The following is a 26,616-nucleotide window of genomic DNA, read 5'->3' as shown; positions in this document are numbered from 1 at the left end:
GTGTTTGATAAGTAGAAGAATCAAAGAAATGTTGTGATGGCGGTGGTATATGCAGAAGTCCGACAGAAAAACGGTGGGAACAGGACAAGAAAAAGCTACGGTCTTTTTACCCACACATTAATGTTATTTTTTGTCTAATATTTCAACCATTTGATGAAAATATCATTTGGGGGACAAGATCCTCTAAATTTTGGGTGAGAAAATTGAGTAAATTTAGGCAAAATATGGAGAAAATAAGAGAGATAATGATGATGTTTAAAATAGAGGAAAAATAAGAAAAACAAATTAAAGAGAGAGATAGCGAGGACCATAGAGAAAGATAGACAAATGAAAGTTAAAGATCAATTCACCGAGAGTCAAATATTCTTTGTAGCCATCTTCGACCTTGTGTTAGAAATGTTGCGGGACCATCTACCACTAGTCTTCGACCAGAGTGGTTTATTGCACAAAAATGTCGGGAGCTAGTCCTTGCTATCTAAGAATTGCTCCACATATCGGAAATGTTTGATGCTTTCTTGGGATTCTTTTGCAACTGTGAAGTTATCGACCGAAGAACACTTCTCCCTAAGTGGAACCCATGGAATGCCCTGCTTCCGACTAAGTATACAGAGTTGACCAGTATATTGTTCAAGCTATTGATGCCCTATACTGACCATCTAAGATACCATGATCGATCGCCATCGACAACAAAAAATCTTTCTAAATTACTTTGGGTCAACGGGGCCTTCAAACATTTGACATAGCGTTCCTGGATAAACCTTCCCTTAACCAGGTCTAAGTTTGTGCCTTAAGCTCGCCCATTCTGTTGTTCGAATAACATCTCTCTCGTCCCTTTAGCTGTGACCGGGAGCAGATTCCCCACTGACTGGGAGACAGGAGACATGTTTGATTTACCCCAGGTGACTTGCCATAATGTTATTTAAGTGTATAGTTGTCTGTGAACAATCTCCAATAATTTATTACATTTATTTGATGCAAAATGAGCTAAAATTAAGCTCGGATTGAAAACCCATGAAAGATCAACTAAATGAGGAAAACAAAATGGACTAATAATAATTACATCACAAAAAATTGTACTTCAAATTTATCACATTAGATAATTCAAGCAAACATAATGTATTTATAAACCATAAGCATAATTGTCTCTTATAGCCAAAACATCTCAATCACTATCCAACCAAACATATTCTTACAACAAAAAACATTCAATCTTAAATCACAATTGTTCAATAACACAATAATTGAAATAAAAAATACTAAAATTAAGCAAATGAATCATATATGGCCATTTCAGCAACAAGCACTTTACTTCACCACCATTTTTCAGACTCATTCAACGGGATCAATAATCTTAATTGTCCCATCTGATAGTGCAATTGCAAATTGATTAGGCACTTTTGGGTTTGCTGCAACAACGAGAGGGTACACATTTTGGCTGCAAAAGTTAAATAAAAATTTAAGGATTAATATTCTGCATAAAATAGGCAAATATAATCATTTAATAAAATTCCAAGCATGTGTTCCTTAAAAAAAAAATAAAAAAATCCAAGCATGTGACAAAAAATGCAACATTTCTAGTAACAATAAAAAAACATAGAATAATTTTGATACACTGTCAGTGTAAAACTTTTTGTACCGTCATTCAATCACAAACCATTTTATTTTTTATTTTTTATGATTGAACGGTTATGATTGACTAACAATATAAAAATCTCTATATTGTCGGTACATATGAATCAAGGAAACTATCTCTACACAAATAGTTATCTTAATATAAGGAAACTACATAAGTTTAAGCATATGAAATTGTTCAAAAACCTGGTTGACGGGGTCTGATATAGGTATGCAGATGGAGCAATACGACGTCTTAGTATGAGGCATCCAGCATCAAATATTCCGATGTTTCCATCCGTAAATGTTGCATAAATTTGTTCAAAATTTGCCGAGTAGGTCGCAGACGATATGGCACAAGCTGACAACCCATCATCTTGTGGCAGCCACTGTTAAATACAAACATAAATAAATTTCAATTTTCAAAGAAAAGTACTATTAATTTCTAGCGCTAGTGGTTGGTTCGGAGAATGTGTGAGAATAGATGCGTACATGAATGATCGGTTGCATTCTTGAAGCATCGTATATTACTAGCCGTGTCTCATGGCATGCCAGCAACAGCTCTTGATTACTGTGAAATTGAACTTTAGTCTCACTTAGAGCCGCATTTTCACCAGTTCGCAATTGGATTGACGATGATTTATTCATAGACCATGCGTTCATGTTCCAAGAGATAAGCTACAAATACAAAAAACATCAAGCACATATTATTTTTAATGACCAAACTCTAATTCAAAATTGTATTATGTAAAAACATAATCAAAATCTGCTAGGACAGCGTCGCAGTTTCCATAGCGGATTCATTGAAATCCGTTATGGTATAGAGCTGCTATTTGACAAAACTGACTAATATTCTAACATAAGTCATGGTTAAACATACCTGAGCATCAGCGCTTGCAGAAACCATTATATTCTGTCGAAGCGAAAAAGCTATACTAGTAATGTGCTTTTGATGACCCTTCAATTCCGCTATAACCTAAAAGGCAAAAAGGTTCGAACAATTATATGATTCTTGAAATTGTCTAAATTTAAACTTTAGATCTCCTTAATTTCTAAATTAATTACCTCGCCGTGCCTAATACTGAAAATATGAATCACAGAATCTTCCCTTCCGATCGCAGCAATGTTATTGTCTTGAGGGATGAAAGCAATGCACGTTGCAGCCGGTGGAGGACTCATAAACTGATACAATACCTGAAATTCAACAATAATTTGTCACAAACTCACACTCACAAATACTAAGATATGTAACATAATATATATTCATAAAAATTGCTAGTTAGCTCACTTTATATGATGACACCATTTTGAACAATGAAACAATTCCGCCACATGCAGCTAAGCCATATGAATCATTATTTGAAATGTCCAAGCAGGGAATCGCGTCCTTATTGTTCGGGACATCATTAGTCATAAAAATACCCTTTTTCGGTGTCAATTGTTCATGCTTAGCTCTTGTCATCTCCTTTTAAACCAACACAACAAAACTCAGTAATGTTTTAGACATAACGAAATACATGCATATACAAATGTAACAGAAACTTTGGCATAAAAAAATGCATTTAGGCGCCGCATATGTTATATACACTCACCTTTCCGGTAGGATTGGATTTAGTAAGTCTCCAGTTCCACATCTTCATAACCCCTTTTGAACCAAGAGCTAGAAGAGCAGTTCCAGGTTTTGTGTATAGAAGACAAACCTTCGTAAAAGATAAAAAAATTATGATCATGAAATTATTGACACAAAATTCATTAACGAGTTACTATACCGGGACCTATACTCTCCTCCGGCATAGTAACTCTCCGGCATAAAAGTTGACCAGATAAAACATCTTTTGCATAAAAGTAAAGCTAAGGTTGTAGAGGGTAATGTATACCTGCTTGTTACCGGGACCTATACTCTCCGGCATAGTAGCACTTCGACACTGAGTATGATGAACGATTTCCTTCAACTTCCAAGGTTTAGAAACATCATTTGAATTTCTTCCGTTCTCCATGCTTCTAGCCATAGCAATATCTGCTTCTGTCTAGAATAGATGAATAACAAAATGCATAAATTGTATGTTTGATTCTAATATATATCAGATAATCGTCAGTGAGTTCTACTTTGCAAATACCTCTGCAAAAGTTGGTGGTAACATAAGCCGTCTTATTTCATGATCTCTGACCGGTGCATGGGTAATCGGTGTTCTTGTATGCCTCAGAATGTTGGCTGCAAGAAGTTGAATAACACATGAGTATGAAAAAAGATTATATTAGTTCCTCAAAGGTTCAAGTTATGGAATTAGAAGTGACTACTTCTCTAAAGCTTTTGTCAAGAAAAGGGGCACCCACACAATCGTCGTAAACTAGTTTTACACTGACATCCAATGAGAATCAAATATTTTAGTTTTAGCAATATCAGGAATTCTTATGGGACAAAAAGTGATCAAGATATATACCTAGATTTGAAGGACCAGGCAATGCGAAAGCTTTCCTCGCAACAAGTGGTCGAGAAGATGAGGAAGGATTTCCATTCACCATCCATGCCGGTAAAGCATTAGCCTTAGGAGCTACAGGGGCTGATAGAAATGGCTGCACAAAATTAAGTAATAATAAGAGGAAATACAATGTTATAAAAAACAGAAAATAACAATTTTATAAATTGCATAAAAAAAAAATAATTTATAAATAGACATGAAAATAAATAGATTTCATACCGCAACTGCCCAAGATTGATGATTTGCAGCATCTGGTTGATCACAAGAATGATCAGTTAAAATCGTTGAAATGTGTGGACTTTGCTGCGGATTTCTGCACAGCACATGCTGCCAATTCAATCTGGATAGAGAACGTCGAAAAAATTTAGTCAAGAAAAATATGATTAATGAAGCTAAAAAATATATAACATGTCATTAACTGAAGAAATATTAACTACATTATTTACCCATGATTTATTAAGTGTCGCAGCCGCGACTCACTCAATTTTGGAAGCTCAAGCTTATTATTGAGTCTGTTATTAAGGTTAATCAACCTTTTAAGCTCAATCATTAGTAGGAATCTAGCTGATCTCACATCTTGATATTGTGAAAGATGTATATTCTCTCTGCATTTAAATTAAATCAAGTCCATATTTAAAATGCAACTAAATTTTAATATCTCTATTGGGACAAAATGGATTTGTACAATAACCTAAAAAAAATTGAAAGCAAAGATTTACCTAAGATTGTCAAGAGTTATCAGATTTGTTAATTGCTTGTATAATGCTTGATCATATGTTGAAAAGATTTTCAAATCTTTCGCCAAAATTTCAACAGCCCTTATTTTATCATTACTGTGCAAAAATGAGATAATTTAAACATTAGAAAAACAATAGCAACAAAGAAATATTTTAATACACTTACACAATCTAATGTTTAAGATACAAAAATTAATTATGAAGACTATAATTATAATAAAAATAACTGTAATAATATGAATATAATTAGGGATTTAAAGGGATCTGGGCCATGATATAATTTTTTTTTAATGTTGCAAAAATTGCAATGTAATATCAAAGATTTTGACCTCAATCATTAATATGACTACATTAATATGACTATTATTTAAAACCAATAGTTAGGGTTTCAAATAGAGTTGCTAGACTACGATCTAAGGTACAATACAACAATTTTTCATCTAAGGTACGAAACCTTGAAAAATGACCATATTTGGCTGCCCTTCTCGACAATATCAAGAATCAAGGCACAATTACTATTGTAAGTACTATCTAAAACCAGATGTTGATTATTGTTGGAAATAATATAAAATTAATGTGGCTATATCCTAACAGCTTAAGCTTTTGGGATAATCGGTTATTTGACATTGTATCAGAGCCTCTATGACTAAGTGGTCTAGAGTTCGATTCCCGCTCCCCTCACTTTCCGATTAAAAAGTGGAATTTAAGCATATGGTAGGTGGGCCTATGCATTATCCACGCTTTAAGCCCAAACGGGCTCTTGCGTGAGGGGGCGTGTTAGAAATAATATAAAACCATTAATGTGGCATATCCTAACGGCTTAAACTTTTGGGATAATCAATTATCTAACAATTATGATGACAATAAATACTAGTATAAAGATAAAGAACACTACCTGTCTAAGGCTTCGTAATATTTTTGTTTTCTAATTTCAAAAAACATTTTCGTGGAGAAAGCATTATCGCCGATATTTGTAAATCCGCCAAGGTAATTTTCACACTCGTCCCAGCATCCACCAAGTACTTTCGTTTCAAAATATTTTAGATTAAAGAAGATGGATGATTCTTGCTCCATCCTAAACACACAAAAAAAATACACATTTTTCCAATTTCAATTTACCATTCAAGTTAATTACTCACCATCTATAAAAAAACCAAAAAAAAAAAAGTAAAAAAATTTAACCAATAAATAAAAGATCTTTACTTGTGCAATGTCTCCTTCAAATTCTCTTCATCAAGAAATTGAAGAACGAGCACCATCATTTCCTGGTTCAAAGACAAAGCTTCCATTTTTCTAGCTCCAAGTAAGTGATGAGAATCAAAACACCATCAAGAGAAAAAAAATGATCACATTTAAAATCACAAAGTTGAAAAATGTGATCTTTTTGTTTAGTAATGTTTTTTTTGTGCTTATATGAAAATGAAAGAGAAGAAATGGTTAGTGATGAAAGAAGAAAACAAACCTAACACAAACGGAAAGAGTGAACTTCGCGTTTCCTAGATATGTGTGTAGTTTGTCTCTCATATCATCATACTTATATAGATATAAACCGATAAGTAATTGTGCTTATCATACTAGAAAAAAAAAAGAAAAGAAATTTCATAGAAAAAGAGAAAAAGGATAATAGAAAAATCTCATTGACAACAGTACCACGTCACTCTCTCTAATCCTAATTATAAGTAAATTTTACTTGTTAGGTTCATCGGAATGTTGACGTATTCAAACTATAATATAGCCCAAATACATTAGTTTTTCAATTAACCTAAAAAATACAAATTCTCATATAATTAGGACTGGTGGGAGTATTATTATTTTTTTTTATGGGAATTTAATATTAATATTATTATGCAACTTTTATTTTTGAAAGAAATTAATATTATGTATCTAGATAATTTATTTTCTTTTTTTGAGGCTTGTATCTATCTCAAAATATCTAATCTATTATGGTAAATTATGTCAAAAGAAAAAGAAAAAATATATTTTATGGTAAATGCTTTTTTCCCTTCTTTATATATAAAATTACTTAAAAAACATATCAAAATAAAAAATTACTTTTATTCTTTTGACAAATCAATATAAAAAACTAACTTTTTCTTTTGACAAATCATAATAAAAAATAAGTTAATGAATAAGGTACTAAAACATAATAATTTTAGCTAAAAATATAAAAAAAAAATGTATTATTTTTACAATTATTTATATTAAAAGTGTTAGAAACACTATTATAAAAAAAGTGTTAGAAAATCATGCTACTCTCACTATTTTAAGGTAAATACGAAAGGTACCCAATCCAAGCCCGCTAGTATTTTGAAAAAAGATAATGTAAATAATTTTGTATGGTTTTATATGTATTAACATCTTCTCTACCTTGAACTATAATATGCAAGCCTTAAATATATTATCCCTGTATTATAATATCAATATGAAAGCATTAAATATATTATAAAAAAATATGGTAGGTTATAAAGTAGTATCCTAATCCTAATAAATTAAACGTTTGATATATTACCGATCGTAGTTGGTCTAGTGATGGTTGACATTGAACTTGGTAAGGAGGATCACAGTTCAATCCCCCACAAGCGTCGGGAGGGGGTTTGAATCACGTGATGTCAGAACTAATCATCGAATCGGATTAGAAGTGAACCGAATACTGATGGTGAAAAAAAATTCAATATATTATCCCTGTATTTATTTAATAGAGTTATTTGTAATTAAATATTTTTACTAATAAGAATTTCATTTTTTTTCCAGAAATTAAATATTTCAATTTATATTAATGAGTATTCTTCTAATTAATTTTATATATTACACCTCTTTCGTTCTTTTTTATAAGAAACATTTGAGTTTTAAGTTCATTAAATAATTAATGTATTTAGTCTATATTATCAACCAAATACATCAAATCTTCAATAAAACTAAAAATAAGTTGTTTCTTATAAAAATGACCCGATGGAATAATTTTTTTTTATTAAATAGCTTAGTGGCTAGAAAATAGTGATTTAAGAATACCAGCGAGAGCACTGCCAAAGACCTTCATCGTCTATCATATTCTCATGATAATATATATAATGAAAAGAAAAAAAAGTAATTACAAGAGAAATAAAAAATGGAGGGACGTAGATACAGATCCAGTATAACCTAAAAAAAAGTGTAGATCAACCCAATGGGTAATGCAGATAGAGAAATCATCACAAATAGAACCAACCTAAAGCAATCCCAACCATACTGATACAACAGCGAACTTAAATCAGCGATGTTGTGCGGCAAAGTGGGAGAGGAAAACAGGCGGCGATGTGGAGGCTGAGTGTTTGCAGAAAAGAGCCGTTTTGACTACTCAAGAGTAGTGTCAAGGGTTTCTCTTAGAAGAGGATGCCAAAGACATTTATCGTGAACCAACTGCAAATGAACTGGACCAAACCAGAAAACTTGTCGTTTCGCTATTGAACCGACATGTTTGGTCCAATTTTTTTAAAGTTTAATCTATACCTTCCTGTGAAACACGAACACCTCTATAATTAGGCGTGTCGCAGTGTTCGGCACGTGTCGGACAACTCAGACAAGTGTCTAAAACAATTTATTTTTTCCTTAACTCCGACACTCATTGGATCAGTATCTGACACCTGTAAGAGATACTTATACAACACTTACCAGACAAGTGTCCCAAAATAAACTTTTTTTCTTTGCTTCTACTCTTCTTAGAGATATAAACAAAAGTTAAAGATGGTCGAAACAACAATGTTGATCAACTAAGAGTTAAAGACTTAACATTTTGATACCGAAATTTATGCTTTTTCGATAGTATAAATAAAGATAAACATGATTTTTAAGCTAAATTTTTAAGATGAAAAACAAGTAAATTTACTTGTTTTTTTAATTTATTTTAGGGTAAATGATCATTTACCCCCTGTAAAATAAGCAAATTTTCGTTTACCCTCCTATGTAGATTTTTTCTATTTACACCCTGCAAAATATAGATTCCCTCATTTTGCCCCTGGGTGTACAGTAGGATATGTGACTGTGCAAATCTGCTGACGTGGGTTGTACACATGGAAAAAATAATTTATATTTATTTTTTAAATTCCACGTAAGATAATATTTTTTTTAAAAAATAAAAAATAATTTTTTCCTACAAAATAAAAAAAAACCAATTTTTTCCCAATTTTTTTTTTTAAAAATTTCCAACAAATAAATTTTTTCCTACAATTTTTTTTTCTTCTTTTAAACGAATTTAAAAGAATTTCCAACAAAAAAAATTCCTCCCAAAATAAAAAAATGATTTTTCTTATTTTGCTCCCAAAATAAAATTTACTCCGAAATAAATTTTATTTCCGAAATAAAAAATTTAAAGATTTATTTTCAATTCTTTTTGAATTAAAAAAACATAATCTTTATTTTTTAAAAACAAAACTTTATTTTTTTGTTAATCTCTTTGAATTAAAAAAAAATAGAAAAAGAAGTTTTATTCGTGTTTTCCTCTTCTATCAAAACTATTTTTCCTTGAATTAGAAAAATAGAAAGAAATAGAAGAGAATAACGAAGTAGAAGATAATTTCGACGATTGAAGAAGACGACGACGAATACGATCACGATGGTGGAAGCAAACGATTCCTGCGAAGATTATGTTTTTTTTAATTCAAAAAGATTTGAAAATAAATCTTTATTTTGGAAATAAACTTTATTTTGGGAGCAAAATAAGAAAATTAGTTTTTTTATTTTAGGAAAAAAAAATTGTACGGAAAAAAATTATTTGTAGGAAAAAAATTTATTTGTAGGATTTTTTTAATTTTGGAAAAAAAATCGTTTTTTTAATTTTGTATGAAAAAAATTTAATTTTTTTTTTTGAAAAAAATATTATGTGACGTGGAATTTAAAAAATAAATATATATAATTTTTTCCACGTGTATAAGTCACGTCAGCAATTTTGCACAGTCACTTGTGCTGCTGTACACTCAAGGGGCAAAATGAGGGAATCTATTTTTTGCAGGGGTAAATAGAAAAAAAATCTACGCAGGGGGTAAACGGAAATTTGCTTATTTTGCAGGAGGTAAATGATCATTTACCCTCTATTTTAAAACTCGGTATGCTAAGTAAATTTACTTTTTTTTTTTTAAGCAACTAAGTAAATTTACTTGTGTTCATACTACTTGATTTGATTTCAAAAAATGGGGAGGTATACTTGGCTTTAGCAGCTGCCTTATCTTTATGCCCTTTCAGTCTGCAAGTACCAACAAAATGTCTTGGAATCTTGTAAACATTGTTCCTAAGATGAGGGTAATTTTGGTATTTGATGGATTGAAAACAGGACTTTCATTCTCAACTCTATGTTGACAATTCTCTATCACCTTAGCTTCTTCCTTTGTTAGTTAATGTGATGATTTTATGTTAGTGGAATATGATAAGGTAGTGGAAATTATCTAGTGTAAGTGAAGAGTTACATTAGTAAATTGTCAATGTTATTAGTGGAAGAACTTAGTGTTTAGTAGAGTGTTTAATCATTGATTAAGCACCTAGTAGTGGTGACTCTTTGATAGTTATAATCATCACTACTCATGCTATATATATTCATGTGTATGAGATGCATTTGAAATAAGAAAAAATATATGAATATTCAGCTCAAAAAATACTATCCTACTCTAAATTATGCAACAATATAGTTTATAATATATAGCACCTCTAGAATACCACCAACAGAGTGGTATCAGAGCTGCAGATCCTTGCAGCTGCAGCAAAAACAACAAAAAATATGGCTTCCACAACCAACCCTTCCGCAGTTTATAGTAATGTTAAAGTTCCTTTGTTTGAAGGAGAGAATTATGATTTTTCGGCTGTTAAAATGGAGACTCTATTCACCTCTTTGGATGTTTTGGAGTTCGTCCAAAACGGATATGAAGAACCAGCACCTAAAGCAAATGAAAAGGATGAAGAATCAAGCACCCGACTTGAAGAATTAAAGAAGAAGAAGATCACAGATGCTGGTGTTCTCGGGATGATTCAAAGAGGAGTCTCTCTATCCATTTTCCCAAGGATTATGAGAGCAAAAACATCAAAGGAAGCATGGACTATTCTACAACAAGAGTTTGAAGGAGACTCAAAGGTGAGAATTGTGAAACTTCAATCTCTTAAGAGAGACTATGAAAATGAAAGAATGAAGGAGCATGAGAGTTTGAATGAATACTTCAACAAACTCTCTGAATTGGTGAATCAAATGAAGTCACATGGAGAAACAATAGATGATCGCAAAATTGTTGATAAAATTCTGATTAGTTTGACAGAAAAATTTGATCCTATGGTGGCTGTTATAGAAGAAACTAAGGACCTATCAACTATGTCAGTTCAAGGGTTGATGGGGTGTTTGAGATCTTATGAGCAAAGGTTGTTACGACGTTCTGAAAAATCCGTTGAGAGTGCCTTTCAATCTAAACTCAACATTCAGCCCAACAATGGTGAAAATAAGCCTCCAACACAAAATAGAGGTGAGTCTTCTAGAGGTGGCAGATTTGGAAGAGGTCGAGGTATAGGCAGAAACTCACGAGGTAGAGGAAGAGGCGCGAATGATGGAAGATGGCATGAAGGAGCATCAAATAAATGGTGCAACATTTGTAAAAGTAACACTCATGCAGAGAAGGATTGTTGGAACAAGGGCAAATCACAATGTTACAATTGCAAGAGATTCGGGCACATTCAAAAAGATTGTCGTTTTGGCAATCAGCAGCATGCTTCATTTGCAGAAGGAGAAAATGATGAAGGTAATTTATTCTTTGCTTGTCAAAAAGCATTTCAAGAAGATAAAAATGTGTGGTATTTGGACAGCGGTTGTAGCAATCATATGACCGGAAAGAAAGAAGCTTTTATCAACATTGATTCTTCATTTGGCTCAAAAGTTAAATTGGGCAATGGAGAACATGTTGAAGTAAAAGGCAAAGGAAGCATTGGAGTTACAACAAAGCAAGGAAACAAAGTTATTCATGACACTCTTTATGTGCCGAAGTTAGACGAGAACTTGTTAAGCATCGGACAACTTTTGCAACATGGCTATTCTCTAAATTTTGAGAATCTCGAGTGCAGAATTTTTGATTCAAAGAGAAGAAATGTTGCTGTTGTAAAAATGACCAGCAATAGAAGTTTTCCACTTTCTCTTAATTATCAGAAAAATATCAGCATGATGGCTAGAGAAGATAATGACTCGTGTTTGTGGCACAAAAGACTTGGGCACTTGAACTACAATAGTCTCAAGTTGCTTTATCAAAAGAAGATGGTGTATGGGCTGCCAATAATTGAAGAAAAATCTGGTGTGTGTGAAAGATGTATGCTTGGCAAACACCACCGCCAACCATTTCCAAAGGGAGGAGCATGGAGAGCTAAACAAGTGTTGGAATTTGTACACACATATGTGTGTGGCCCTATGAATACTTTGTCCTATGCCAAAAATAGGTACTTTATCTTGTTTATTGATGATTTTACCCGCATGACATGGGTATATTTTATGAGACAAAAATCTGAAGTTTTTGGAATTTTTAAGAAGTTTAAAGCTTTTGTTGAGAAACAAAGTGGTAGGTTTATAAAAGTGTTGAGAAGTGACAGGGGGAAGGAGTACACCTCAATTGAATTTCACAAATTTTGTGAAGATGAAAGTGTTGAAAGACAGCTCACTGTTGGCTATACACCTTAGCAAAATGGTGTATCTGAAAGAAAGAATCAAACCGTGAAGGAGATGGCGAAGTCTATGCTGTTTGAGAAAGGTTTACCTAAAACCTTTTGGCCCGAGGCTGTTAATACTGCTGTGTATTTGCTGAATAGATGTCCAACAAAGGCTGTATGGAATAAGACTCCATTTGAAGCTTGGAGTGGAAGAACACCTTCAGTGAACCACCTTAAAGTTTTTGGGTGTGTTTGCTATGCTCAAATTCCTAAACAAAAGAGGACAAAGCTGGAAGAAACAAGTGAAAAATGTGTCTTTATTGGCTATACTTCCATGTCAAAAGGCTATAGACTTTATAACATGAAGACAAACAAAGTGATCATTAGCCGGGATGTTGTATTTAATGAGAATGCTTCTTGGAATTGGGAAGAAGACAAAACGGAGGAGAAAACAGTCCCTGCAATTTTATTACAACAAAATTCAGCTGCTGAAAATGAGCAACCAGCCCCATGTACACCAAGTTCTTCATCATCTCCAAGTTCACCAATTTCAAGTTCATCATCTCCGAGCTCAACTCCAATAAAATTGAAAGACTTGAGTGATATTTATGCAAGGTGCAACTATTGTGTTGTGGAACAAGAAAATTTTGATGAAGCAATCAAAGAAGATGTTTGGAGGAATGCGATGCAAGAAGAAATAGATGCAATTGAGAAGAACAAAATATGGCAGCTAGTTGAAAAGCCAAATGACAAAGAAGCTATTGGAGTAAAGTGGGTGTACAAATTGAAACATAATCCTGATGGTTCAATCCAAAGAACCAAGGCTAGATTAGTAGTCAAAGGCTATGCACAACAACCTGGAATTGATTATAGTGAGACTTTTGCTCCGGTTGCACGATTGGACACTGTGAGAACAATCATTGCGTTAACAGCTCAAAAAGGTTGGAATTTGTACCAACTTGATGTGAAGTCAGCTTTCTTGAATGGAGAATTAAAGGAAGAGGTTTATGTGCAGCAACCTCAAGGCTTTGTGTCTAAAGGCCAAGAGGAAAAAGTTTACAGGTTGAAGAAAGCTCTCTATGGGTTGTAACAAGCCCCTAGAGCGTGGTATAGTGAAATTGACAGCTACTTCATTCAACAAGGATTTCAAAGAAGTCAAAGTGAACCTACCTTGTATGTGAAACATCAAGGTAAAGATGATATCCTTCTTGTTGCCCTTTATGTTGATGATTTGGTGTATACGGGTAACAACAAGAAAGCTCTCTATGGGTTGTAACAAGCTCCATATGTTGGATAAGATCAAGATTTTTTCCTACAGGTGGTTGAAAGCGACGAGTAGTACTTTAGCTTTGAACTGCCATAGTTGGTGGTCTAGTCCTATGCTTTGTCTGGGCCTTGTATAGTTTCTTTTGGTTATTGTATTTCTTTGACTCTAGTGTAACTTTATCTGGTCGTTCTTGGCACGTCTTGTGCTAAGAAGACTTTTTGTTTATATATATCTCATTTTGGCTTGTTAAAAAAAAACAAGAAAATGGTTGAAAATTTTAAAATAGAGATGATGAAGAAATATGAGATGAGTGATCTTGGCTTGCTGCATCATTTTCTTGGCATTGAGGTTTACCAAGATGAGTATGGAGTTTTTATTTGTCAAAAGAGGTATGCTGAAAATATTTTGAAAAAGTTTGGCATGTATGGCTGCAAACCTGTTGATATTCCTTTAGTGGTGAATGAAAAATTAAAGAAGGAAGATGGTGGAAGATTAATAGATGCAAGCATGTATAGAAGTTTGGTTGGAAGCTTGTTTTATCTTACAGCTTCAAGGCCCGATTTAATGTTTGCTGCTAGTTTACTCTCAAGATTCATGAGCAAACCAAGTCATTTACATCTTGGTGCAGCAAAAAGAGTTCTAAGGTATGTCATGAGAACCATGGAGTATGGAATCAGATTTGAGAAGAATTCTAAATTTGAAGCTAAAGGCTACTGTGATAGTGATTGGGCTGGAAGTGTTGATGATATGAAGAGCACTTCAGGTTATGTATTCAAAGAAGCAAGATACTGTGGCGCAATCTTCAGCTGAAGCTGAGTATTTAGCAGCTGGTTTAGCTACACAACAATCACTTTGGTTGAGAAGAATATTGGAAGATATTGGAGAGAAGCAAGAGGGAAGTCTCCAGCTTCATTGTGACAACAAATCAGCTATTGTCATGGCAAAGAATCCTGTTTTTCATAGCCGGACCAGACACATTAACATAAAGCATCACTTCATTCGAAGTGTGATTGAAGAAGGAGATGTGCAGTTGATTTTCTGCAGTTCACAAGAGCAGCTTGCAGACATTTTTACTAAAGCACTACCAAGAGGAAGATTTCAGCAACTTAGAGAAGCAATGGGAGTTAAAGAGCAGCACATTAAGGGGGAGTATGTTAGTTAATGTGCTGATTTTATGTTAGTGGAATATGATAAGGTAGTGGAAATTATCTAGTGTAAGTGAACAGTTACATTAGTAAATTGTCAATGTTATTAGTGGAAGAACTTAGTGCTTAGTAGAGTGTTTAATCATTGATTAAACACCTAGTAGTGGTGACTCTTTGATAGTTATAACCATCACTACTCATGCTATATATATTCATGTGTATGAGATGCATTTGAAATAAGAAAAAATATATGAATATTCAGCTTAAAAAATACTATCCTCCAACAATATAGTTTATAATATATACTACCTCCAGAATACCACCACCATCCTTGAATCTAATGTTTCTAATGTCTCTAATGTTTCTTCTAACTTTGCTTGATATTGATTTGGATAAACTTTTAACTTATTCAATGCTATCATCTAAGTTCTTCATAAACACGTATAGCTAATAAGGAATTCCATTTCAATCCATCAAAAATACTTCCATTTCAATTAGAATTTAGTGATTGAAAGATTTGGTAATCACTACAAGAAAATAAGCACTTTGGGGCCATTAAGTCAAAAACCGTCACAATGTCTCTTTTTCAAAATATTGCAACTGTGTATGAGACAGTTTTGGCAACTGTCCAAGCTTTTGCCAAGTGAAATATTTTGGTGAAGGAAAATGCTATATCTCGCGAAAACCCTAATATTTTACAATGACTGAACATTGATGTTCACTTGTTTCAAGTTTTGCACTCAACTGCATCAAACAGATGAGTTGTTTGATGAAATGCTTCAAAGAGGCATGAAGCATTGAAGCCTACTCTTATGGCTCTTGAAGATGTAGTTGTAGGCTGACTATCCATGTTATCCCTGCATTGTGTTGCTGTAAGACATGGACATTCAAGGTTGGTTAAGTCCTGAGCAGTTAACGAGGCATTAGAAGCTAAAACATTGTTGTTGTATTGATGGGCATGAATGGAAGATCGAGATACTCGAAGGAGATTAATTCACAAGTTTGAGTAGCTTGGAAAGTGAAATGGTCTTCAATAGGTTAGGCGGCAAGACAAAACAAGATGGCAGGCACTAACATAAAAGGAAGAAATGGATGCCACACCCTTTGTGAAAAATTCGGGAATTTTTTTTCGCTGTATATAGCACTATAGCAAAGCTGTTTTTGTGAATATAGCTCTTCACTTTTTGTTATAAACAAAAAAAAAACCTCAAAATTATTTTCCAAATCTCTCCAATCAACGACAAATCACTCTCCAAATCATCATTCCAATCCCTAAATCCCCTTCATTGTTCCCATCAACGAAGCTTAATAGGTTTGTTTTGGTTATCTCTCGTTATGTAGCTGACAACTAGGCTTCTCTTTTACTACTCAGGTTCCCGCTGACACACCCTCCGCAGTTTAGACGTTCAGGTTTGTTTTCCATTCTTCCTCCGTCCCTTTCTTTGCAGTTTGATAATGAACATTTAATTTATTTTAGTTCCATTTGAGCAATGATTCCTTTATGTGTTAAGTAGGTAATAATGAAGTTTTGATTTTTATAAACCATAAGCACAAGGTAACTTAACCAAAACATATATCTCAACGACTATTCAACCAAACATAAAATTATGAAAGTTTCACAATTGATCAATAACTCAATAATTGAAATAAACTAAAATTATGAAAATGGATGGCAGTGATTTACTTCACCACCAAGTTCAGCAACAACCACTTTACTTCACCACCAAGTTTCACACTCTTTAGGCTCAATAACATTAATTGTCCCATCTGAAAGTGCAATTGCAAATTGACTGGGCTCATCTGGATTTGCTGTTACAACAAGAGGGTACACATTTCCGCTACAAAAAATAAATAAAAATTTAAGGATTAATATTCTGCAGAAAATAGGAAAATATCATTTAACAAAATTCAAAGCATGTGACAAAAAATGCAACACTTAGTAACAATAAACAAACATAGAATAATTTTGATACACTGTCAGTGTAAGACTTTTTATACCGTCAATCAATCACAAACCATAATATGTATGACTTTTAAATTAGATACAACGAAAGTCAATTTTTTTAAAGATTTAACAGTAATGATTGACTGATGGTATAAAAATCTCTACAATGTCGGTATGAATCGATTCAAGGAAAACATATTCATACAAATAGTTATCTTAATATAAGGAAACTAAATAAGTTTAAGCATATGAAATTGTTCAAAAACCTGGTTGATGGGGTCTGATATAGGTATGCAGATGGAGCAATACGGCATCTTAGTATGAGGCTGCCAGCATCAAATACTCCGATGTTTCCATCACTAAATGTTGCATAAATTTGTTTGAAATTTGACGAGTAGGTGGCAGACGATATGGCACAAGCTGACAACCCATCATCATCTTGTGGCAGCCACTGTTAAATACAAACATAAGTATGTCAGTAATTCACTCATTAGGAACACAAAATATAGCTGAATCTTCCATAAATAAATTTCTATTTAAGAGAAAAGTACTATTAATTAATTTCTAGCGCTAGTGGGTTGGTACGGAGAATGTGCAAGAATAGATGCATACATGAATGATTGGTTTCATTCTTGAAGCATCATATATTACTAGCTGAGTCTCATGGCATGCCAGCAACAGCTCTTGATTACTGTGAAATTGAACTTTAGTCTCACTTAGAGCCGCATTTTCACCAGTTCGCATTTGGATTGATGCTGATTTATTCATAGTCCACGTGTTCATGTTCCAAGAGATGAGCTACAAAAATACACACAAAAACATCAGGCACATATTATTTTTAATGATCAAACTATAATTCAAAATTGTAATCTATAAAAAAATAAATAGGAAATAGATTGAACTTCGATCATAATCAAAATCTGCTAAGACAGCGTTCCAGTTTTCATAGCGGATACATTAAAACCTGTTATGGTATAGCACTGCTATTTGACAAAACTGACTAATATTCTTACAGAAGTCAATGGTTAAACATACCTGAGCATCAGCGCCTGCAGAAACCATTATATTCTGTCGAAGCGAAAAAGCTATACTAGTAATGTACTTTTGGTGACCCTTCAATTCCGCTATAAGCTAAAAGGAAAAAAGGCTCAAATCAATATATGATCCTTGAAATTGTCTAAACTTATACTTTAAATCTCCTTAATTTCTAAATTAATTACCTCGCCGTGCCTAATACTGAAAATATGAATCACAGAATCTTCCCTTCCGATCGCAGCAATGTTATTGTCTTGAGGGATGAAAGCAATGCACGTTGCAGCCGGTGGAGGACTCATAAACTGATGCAATACCTGAAATTCAACAATAATTTGTCACAAACTCACAAATACTAAGATATGTAACATAATATATTTTCATAAAAATTGCTAGTTAGCTCACTTTATATGATGACACCATTTTGAACAATGAAACAATTCCTCCACATGCAGCTAAGCCATAGGTACCATTATTTGAAATGTCCAAGCAGGGAATGGCGTCCTTATTGTTCGGGACATCATTAGTCATAAAAATGCCCTTAGTCGGTGTCGAATGTTCAGGGTTAACACTTGTCGTCGCCTTTAATTTAAACCAACACAACAAAACTCAGTGCTGTTTTAGACATAACAAAGTACATCATGCATACATATGTAACAAAAATTGTCATAAAAAAATGCATTTATGCGCCGCGTATGTTGTATAGAATCACCTTTCCAGTATGATTGGATGGAGTAACGCTCCATTTCCACATCTTCAGAACCCCTTTTGAACCAAGAGCTAGAAGACCAGTTCCAGGTTTTGTGTATAGAAGACAAACCTTGGTAAAAGATAAAAAATTTATGATCATGAAATTATTGAAACTAAAAACAGAAATATATTAGTATTAAAGGAAAGCTAAGGTTGCAGAGGGAATACATTGTTACTGGGACCTATACTCTCCGGCATAGTAACTCTTCGACACTGAGCATGATGAACGATTTCGTTCACCTTCCAAGGTTTAGAAATTTCATTCAAATTTCTTCTGTTCTCAATGCTTCTAGCTATAGCAATATCTGCTTCCCTCTAGAATAGATAAATAACAAAATTCATAAATTGTATGTTAGATTCATGCTAATATATTCAACATGTTCTACTTTATTGGTGAAGATGGTGAATCAAAGAAGAAACAAACCTTTGCATCATTTAGGCTTTTGAAACCATCAGCACTAGAAAGGATTTTGAAACCACCTTCTGTAGTAACCGCAAGCAGATTTCCTTCATTATTGAACTTCACGAGAGGTAGACTCTGATACAAGGCATCAACCATGTCAAATAGTTTTCAAACCAATGAAAGTAATATTGAGAACTCATGCAACGCATGAGAAGGAAGTCATCGAAAAAGTATAGGCTAGTTACAATTAACAGTAATATATACTCACCGAAAGACCTCCACCAGCATCTGTACTTGTCAGAAGATTAATATTATCCATATCCCAAATCTTAATTTGGTTGTCTACACCAACAGCCAAAATCCGATTCTTTGTGGTGTCGAATTGCACATTACCCGCAAAGCTTTTCTTAAATCCAGAATATGTTCTTTTTATTGATCCCTCGCTATCATTCCACTCCACTAGAAACCAATCTCCTTCTTTATTTGTTCCGCAAGAAAACAATCTAAATATCCAAATGCAATTACAACTCACATAAGAATTTACAACGAGTTAAACAAAAAACGAAAAGTATAATCTTGATTATTCCTCATTTTCTTACCTAGTTCCATCAGCACTATAGAGCATTGCGGTGCAACAATTTCCAGGAGTGTCATATTCAACCCGAAAGTTCTTGTTATCAAAGACCCATGCCATGATTTTCCCATCAACCGAAGTTGAAAATAAATACTGCAAGAATATGATGCCATCATAATAACTATGTCAAGCATTCACTACACTGTATTCGATGGTCATGTATATTGACAAATGAAAACCAAGATAATACTGGAAACAAATTATACAAAGTTACTGCATTAATGCAGTAATTGCTGTAGAACGTCTCGGTTAAAATCAAAACTGTGTGAAACTGTATTGAATAAATCATAGTCATCTGATCACTCTTTAATCGGCAAGATTGACTACCGTGTGAAACTGCGTGTGGCAGTTACAACAGACAATCCTGGTCCATCATAATGGTTTATCATGTTGTAATGATTACAAAATTCAAAATTAATCAAGAAGGATACTCAAAATCAAATAAAAAAATTCTACAATATTGTGAAGAGAGCTTGATAGGAGAATTTAACCTGGAGATTTTCCTTCGAGTGAGGAAGAACCGAATAAACTGGTGCTGCATGACCTTCAAAGGTAAAGATCTTATGACCCTTCAAATCCCATACCTGTATATATGGCTCTTAAAAATGTAATAATTAAATATAAATTCAAATAGTTACAATCAATTATAGACTAAGAAACTTCCGTGTCACCTTTATTAACTTATCATCTCCACAAGTTACAATGCATAACTGATTTTTCGAAAACGAAAATCCAATATCATTAACTCTACCATCATGAGCCTCAATCTGTAATAATGAACATACACATTATCAATCAGGAATTCCAAAAAAGTAAATTGTATTAGATTCATAACAAAATTTGATATGAACATACCTCCAAATACTTTTGTAGGCTCTTAGAAACATGATAGGAGGTATACAACTGAATCAAATGCTTTGAAAAAGCAACCCCTGAAAAGAAGAGAAATATAACGTAAACCCCTGCAATTGTGATCTGTAGAGGGCTGGAACCACTTGATGTCAGAACCGACTCTCTCGAACTAGATTAGGTGGTCCAATGGGCCGGATACTTGTGGTTAAAACCAAAGTACAAAGAAAAAAAAATGAATTATAACATATACCAAAAAATCTAGCATGTGGGCTCCATGTTACACGAGTGACAGATATCGGCGATTCTTTCAAATCCGCAGCCTGAGCCTGTACAAATGATAATGATGTTACTAAACTTCAGCATAACATAAAAGAGTATTATTTGGACAGACATATGCAATTATGCAGTTGAATGATTGAATAAAAACCTGAAATTCAGCCGAACAATTAGAAATATTCCATATTTCGAAAGACTTTAACATCAGCCTCTGTCTCAACCTTAGATCCCAAAGTGAAATTTCACCATTTGCATTTCCAACTGTTTCAATTTCAATGAATTTTCTAGGTCAGTAAATATACTTGGTTTCTGTTTAATACAAAACATGTTGCATTATTTAACATACCAGCTAGTATAGTATGGATGGAAGGATGAAACTCCATGCTTGTCACAGCTGATTGCTGACAGACATTCGACACAATAACTCGAGGAAGTTCGTGAAACAGCTGAGGCTCTTGTTGAGGTGTAACGGTACGTGCGGCAGGTGCAGCCTGTAAAGAGTTGCCAATATGGCAATGCTAATAAAACTTGCTAGAAAATTATAAAATAAACAGAAAAGATAGAATACATCACAAACTATTTTGCAAGTACCTCTTCAAAAGTTTGAGGTAACAGAAGCCGTCTTATTTCTTGATCACTGATCGGTGAATGAGTAATCGGTGTTCTTATTGTATGCCTCGGAATATTGGCTGCAAAAAATTGAATAATGCATGAGTTTGAAAAATAGCATTGACTACTTCTCTATAGATTTCGTCGAGAAAAGGGGCATATGCCTATCGGTGTAAACTAGTTTTACACTGACATCTAATGAGAATCCAATATTTTACAGTTTTTTTTAAGTTACAAAGTATGTTTATGTGGCAATATCAGGAATTCTTATTGGATGCCGGTGTAAAAATAAATTAGATCGGTAATGTATTTTCATTAAACTTTTATGGGAGAAAAACTGATCGAGATATATACCTAGATTTGAAGGACCAGGCAATGTGGAAGCTGTCAGCGCAGAAAGTGGTCGAGAAGATGAGGAAGGATTTCCATTCACCATCCATGCCGGTAGAGCATTAGCCTTAGGAGCTACAGGGGCTGATAGAAATGGCTGCACAAAATTAAGTAATAATAAGAGGAAATGCAACAATACAATATATATAAAGAATAGAAAATAACGATTTTATCAATGGACATGAAATAAATCGAAAACTTCCATACCGCAACTTCAAGAGATTGATGATTTGCAGCATTTGGCTGATCACAAGTATGATCAGTTAAAATCGTTGCAATGTCTGGACTTTGCTGCGGATTTTTACATAACACATGCTGCCAATTCAATCTGGATAGAGAACATTGAAAAAATTTAGTCAAGGAAAATATGATTAACGAAGCTAAAAATTATATAACATGTCATTAACTGAAAAAATATTAACTACATTATTTACCCATGATTTATTAGGTGTCGCAGCCGCGACTCACTCAATTTTGGAAGCTTAAGCTTATTATTGAGTCTGTTATTAACGTTAATCAACCTCTTAAGCTCAGTCATCAGTAGGATTCTAGCTGTTCTCACATCTTGATATTTTGACAGATATATATTCTCCCTGCATTTAAACCAAATCCATATTTAAAATGCAGTGAAATTTTAATATCTCTATCTCTTCAATCCATAGTCAAAAACATTATACCCAAAAAAAAATTAAAAGCAAAGATTTACCTAAGATTGTCAAGGGTTATGAGATTTGTTAATTGCTTGTACAATGCTTGATCATATGTTGAAAAGATTTTCAAATCATTCACCAGAATTTCAATAGCCCTTGTTTTGTCATTACTGAGCAAAATTGAGAAAAACAATAGAAACCAAGAAATATTTTAATACAATTGGCGAATGGTTTTCTGCCTCTGACACTCTACGAGAACTGTTTTTTTACATCCCAAAATTAAGGTGTTGCGGTAAGCTTAAAATGTTGTAGTGCAAGTACTGAAATACAAGGATAAGGAGTATAACTAATCTAATGTGTAAGACACAAGCAGTAATTATGAAAACTATAATTATAACAAAAATAATTGTAATAATGAAAAATATAATTAAGGAGTTAAATAGATTTTTGCAATCGGAATCTGGGCCATGATATAATAGTTTTTAATGTTGCAAAATTTGCTATGTGACATTGACTCAAGCAATATTTGAGACTGCAATTCTTCAATAATATCAAAGATTTTGACCTCAATCATTAATATGACTATTTTTATTACATTCATTTAATGTGTGGTACTAATTGTAATTTTTTTTTTGATAAAAGTAATTATTATTATTATTGTTTTGGGTGATTATTCATTTTAATTTTTTTTGTTCATTTTATTATTTTGTGTATTTTATTATTTATTTTTTCAAAATAGTTATTGTTTTTGCTAATAATCTTTTGTCCAATCTATGTGTATATAAGGAGTTGGTCGATTGTTAGGACTACTTCCTAATGTTAGTATAAAAAATTTAGATAAAATAAAATTACTAATGGTTGGTATGCCCTCATGATTTTTATCATATTCGATTTTGAGTATGAGTTAAGTTGGTTTATCGTTGCTCTAATAAGTTTCAAATTAATATAAATGACAAATTCGATTATGAAATAGTTTATCCAACTCAGAATCCTTCAATGAAATTTATAATATATAAAAAAAAAACTTATGTTTCAATATCAATTGTTTTCCATGGTCAATTATACGTTGTCATTTCTAGAGTTATTTTAAAGAATGAGTTAAAGATATTGCTAATCAATGTTAACGAAGAAGATACCAAAGTAACTTCAAATGTGATGTATAAATAAGTTTTTTAAATGTATAAACACATATTTAATATCTACTCCCTCCATCCTTAATTATAAGCAAAAGTCAACTTTTTAGATTCATTGAAAAACTAATGTATTTGACCTATATTATAGACTAGATACATCCATTATTGAATGAATCTCAAAAGTAAAATTTTGCTTATAAATCAGGATAGAGGGAGTATATCACATTTAGATAACTTCTATTGTTACTATTATTTTGATAATACCTATTGTTTTAATTTTAAATTTACTACTTATACAAATGATTTTTTGACGTTGTAGTATAAAATAGTGCATAAGACATGTGAGGTAAGCGTCTAGTAAATATAAAGAATACTACCTATCCAACGCCTCATAATATTTCTGCTTCCTTATTTCATAAATCATTTTCATAGAGTAACCATTATCATTGATATTCGTAAAACTAGCGAGATACTTCTCACACTCTTCCCATTCTCCGGCAAGAACTTGCTTTTCAAAATATTTCAGATTGAAGTAGATACCCGTTTCTTGTTCCATCCTAAACAAAAAATAAAAACACATTTTTTTTCAATTTAAATTTACCATTCAAATTAATTACTCGGCATCTAAAAAAACAAAAAAACTTTTAAAACAATAAATAAAAGATCTTTACTTGTGCAATGTCTCCCTCAAATTCTCTTCATCAAGAAATTGAAGAACGAGCACCATCATTTCCTGGTTCAATGACAAAAATGCCATTTTTCTCGCTCCAAAGTGATGAGAATCAAAACACCTTCACAAGAAAAAGAAAATGATCAAATTTTTTAAATCACAAAGTTGAAAAATGTGATCTTTTATTTAGTGAATTTTTTTTTTGTGCTTGTATGAAAATGAAAGAGGAAAACGACAACGTTTTTGCCTCTGTAAAGAAAAAGAAAAAAACCTGACACTAACAGAGAGTGAACTTCGCGTTTTTCTAGATATGTTTGTAGGTTGTCTTTCATATCAGCGTACTTATTTATACATAAGTAACTTTGTTTATCATACTAGAAAAGGAATAAAAAAAAATAAGGAAATCTCATAGAAAAAGGAAAAACGGATAAAAAAATATTTTAATATCAATATTTTTTTTATGGGTCAGAATTTAATATTAATATTTTGTATCTTTTATTTATGGGATTGAGAGCAAGTGGTATGATAAGAGAAATAAATAATACTATCTCCGGTCTTTAATATAAAAAAAAGTTAACTTTTTACATACATGGAATGATCGATGTATTTTGACTAAAAAATAGACCAAATACATTTAACATTTTATGAATCTAGAAAACAAACTCTCTTATATTAAGGACTAGAGGGAATATGTATCTAGACAGTTTCTTATCTTTTTTTTAGGCATGTATCTATCTCAAAATCTAATCTATATATTATGGTAAATTACGTCAAAAGAAGAAAAAAACTATTATGGTAAATGCTTTTCTCCCTTCTTTATATATAAAATTACTTAAAAAAATATTTAAAAAAATACTTTTATTATTTTGACAAATCAAAATAAAAAAAACTTTTCTTTTGAAAAATCAATATAAAAAATAACTTAATGCATAATGTACTAAAAAATAATAATTTAAGAAAAATACAAAAAAAAAATGTATTACTTTTACAATTATTTCTATTAAAAGTGTTAGAGAGACTATTATAAAAAAAAAAAAGTTTTAGAAATTCATGTCACTCACTATTTTAAAGTAAATATTATTGGTCTTAAATTCGAGTCCCGCTAGTATTTTTGAAAGAAAATAATGTAAATAATTTTGAAAGTGTTCTATATGTCGATTTGTATGTGCATTCCCCTTCTAATTGCTTTTCTCATAAAAATAAATAATTAATATATATCATAATTTATTCATTTACTAAATCTGTATTATAATATATATATATATATATATATATATATATATATATCTGTGTGTGTGTAAAGCATTGCATATGGTATAGGTTATAAAATAGTACCCTAATAAATTAAAGGGTTCCATATAATTTTTTTTTTATACACCATATAATTATTTCCATTAATATGTAAATAATATTGTTCTGGTAAAAACTCAAAGGGGGTTGTATTATTGATTAAATGGTGTGATTACACTTGGTTCAATCCCAACAACCCTGGGAGTTTTTTCAGTCAGAAAAAGGATCCCTTTACAAATGAAAGCATGGAGCTATTTATAGAGACTCTAGTCTTCTTCTCCAAGTAAGGATTCCTAGAAATCCGGTCTACAGCGCCTTCTTCGGTGACACAGCGTGAAAATAGGGGTAAAGACCTTGGTCTCCAAGCTATGGCGGTTGCGGGAGGTGTTGGAGTAAGCCCTAAAAGCCAATCTATTTTGATAGAATCGTCTTTTGTATGATGACTTTGATTTATATATTTAATATATATAATAAGGCATTTCTTTATTATGTTTGTTTCAAACTAATAAAGTCCCTAGAATAGCTAGTCTAATTAATGGAACATTAAGTGTGACTTAATAGTGAGACTCCATTAAACATAATGACACTATTCTTAAAGTATCCATAGTCAAGTTTTACTGTGATGTGGGATAACAGTAAAACATAGAGACTATTATGTGAGTAGACCGATGACTTCATCTCACGAGTCATGGATATGAGATATCAAGTCTTCACATAGATATAAATATTAGGAGTAATATTTATATTGGATTGACCCGCCATGAGAATGCTACATTGTATGTTATGAAAAGTGTCATAAGTTATTCTCATAGTGATAATGGTGTATACCACCCTTCGACCTGAAACCACTATGGACCCTAGATGTGGAGTAGAATACTTAGTTGCCGTTCAAACATTGTCCGTAACAGGATGACTATAAAGTCGGTTGATGGGTACTCTACAAATCATGCTGAGGGACATGAGTGACCTAGATGGAATTTGCCCCTCTTACATAACAGGAGCAATATCTGTAGGTCTCTTGATGGAATATAACTGATAAAATGCGTGGCCACGCCGAACTAAGTCAATATGAGATATTGAGCTTATTCGTTGTTTAGTATATTC

The 26,616-nt window shown here is 32.5% G+C and overlaps 2 protein-coding genes across 2 annotated transcripts; both read right to left on the bottom strand.

The window, feature by feature from the left end:
* Positions 1-1,329: 1,329 nt before the first annotated feature.
* On the bottom strand, positions 1,330-6,117 carry LOC123886668 (topless-related protein 2-like). Its single transcript, XM_045935965.1, has 15 exons — positions 6,032-6,117; positions 5,724-5,903; positions 4,811-4,924; positions 4,538-4,696; positions 4,311-4,431; positions 4,053-4,185; positions 3,729-3,823; positions 3,489-3,638; positions 3,204-3,311; positions 2,900-3,076; positions 2,677-2,805; positions 2,492-2,587; positions 2,104-2,289; positions 1,819-2,000; positions 1,330-1,435 (listed from the first exon to the last, which is right to left on the bottom strand). Exons 1-15 carry the CDS (start codon positions 6,115-6,117, stop codon positions 1,330-1,332), a joined length of 2,022 nt encoding a protein of 673 aa, XP_045791921.1.
* Positions 6,118-16,358: 10,241 nt separating this feature from the next.
* On the bottom strand, positions 16,359-24,309 carry LOC123886667 (topless-related protein 2-like). The gene is made up of 24 exons (XM_045935963.1): positions 24,224-24,309; positions 23,930-24,109; positions 22,476-22,589; positions 22,204-22,362; positions 21,977-22,097; positions 21,734-21,866; positions 21,362-21,459; positions 21,117-21,261; positions 20,922-21,031; positions 20,745-20,820; positions 20,498-20,574; positions 20,314-20,409; positions 20,134-20,226; positions 19,608-19,735; positions 19,277-19,511; positions 19,030-19,143; positions 18,774-18,920; positions 18,568-18,675; positions 18,261-18,437; positions 18,044-18,172; positions 17,859-17,954; positions 17,436-17,621; positions 17,090-17,274; positions 16,359-16,716 (listed from the first exon to the last, which is right to left on the bottom strand). Exons 1-24 carry the CDS (start codon positions 24,307-24,309, stop codon positions 16,596-16,598), a joined length of 3,114 nt encoding a protein of 1,037 aa, XP_045791919.1. The 3' UTR covers positions 16,359-16,595.
* Between the last annotated feature and the right edge of the window lie 2,307 nt (positions 24,310-26,616).

This window comes from Trifolium pratense, linkage group LG5 (assembly GCF_020283565.1).
Source record: "Trifolium pratense cultivar HEN17-A07 linkage group LG5, ARS_RC_1.1, whole genome shotgun sequence".
Classification (NCBI taxonomy): domain Eukaryota; kingdom Viridiplantae; phylum Streptophyta; class Magnoliopsida; order Fabales; family Fabaceae; genus Trifolium; species Trifolium pratense.
The sequence above is the reverse complement of the archived record's forward strand: the minus strand, read 5'-3'. Positions and strand labels throughout refer to the sequence as shown.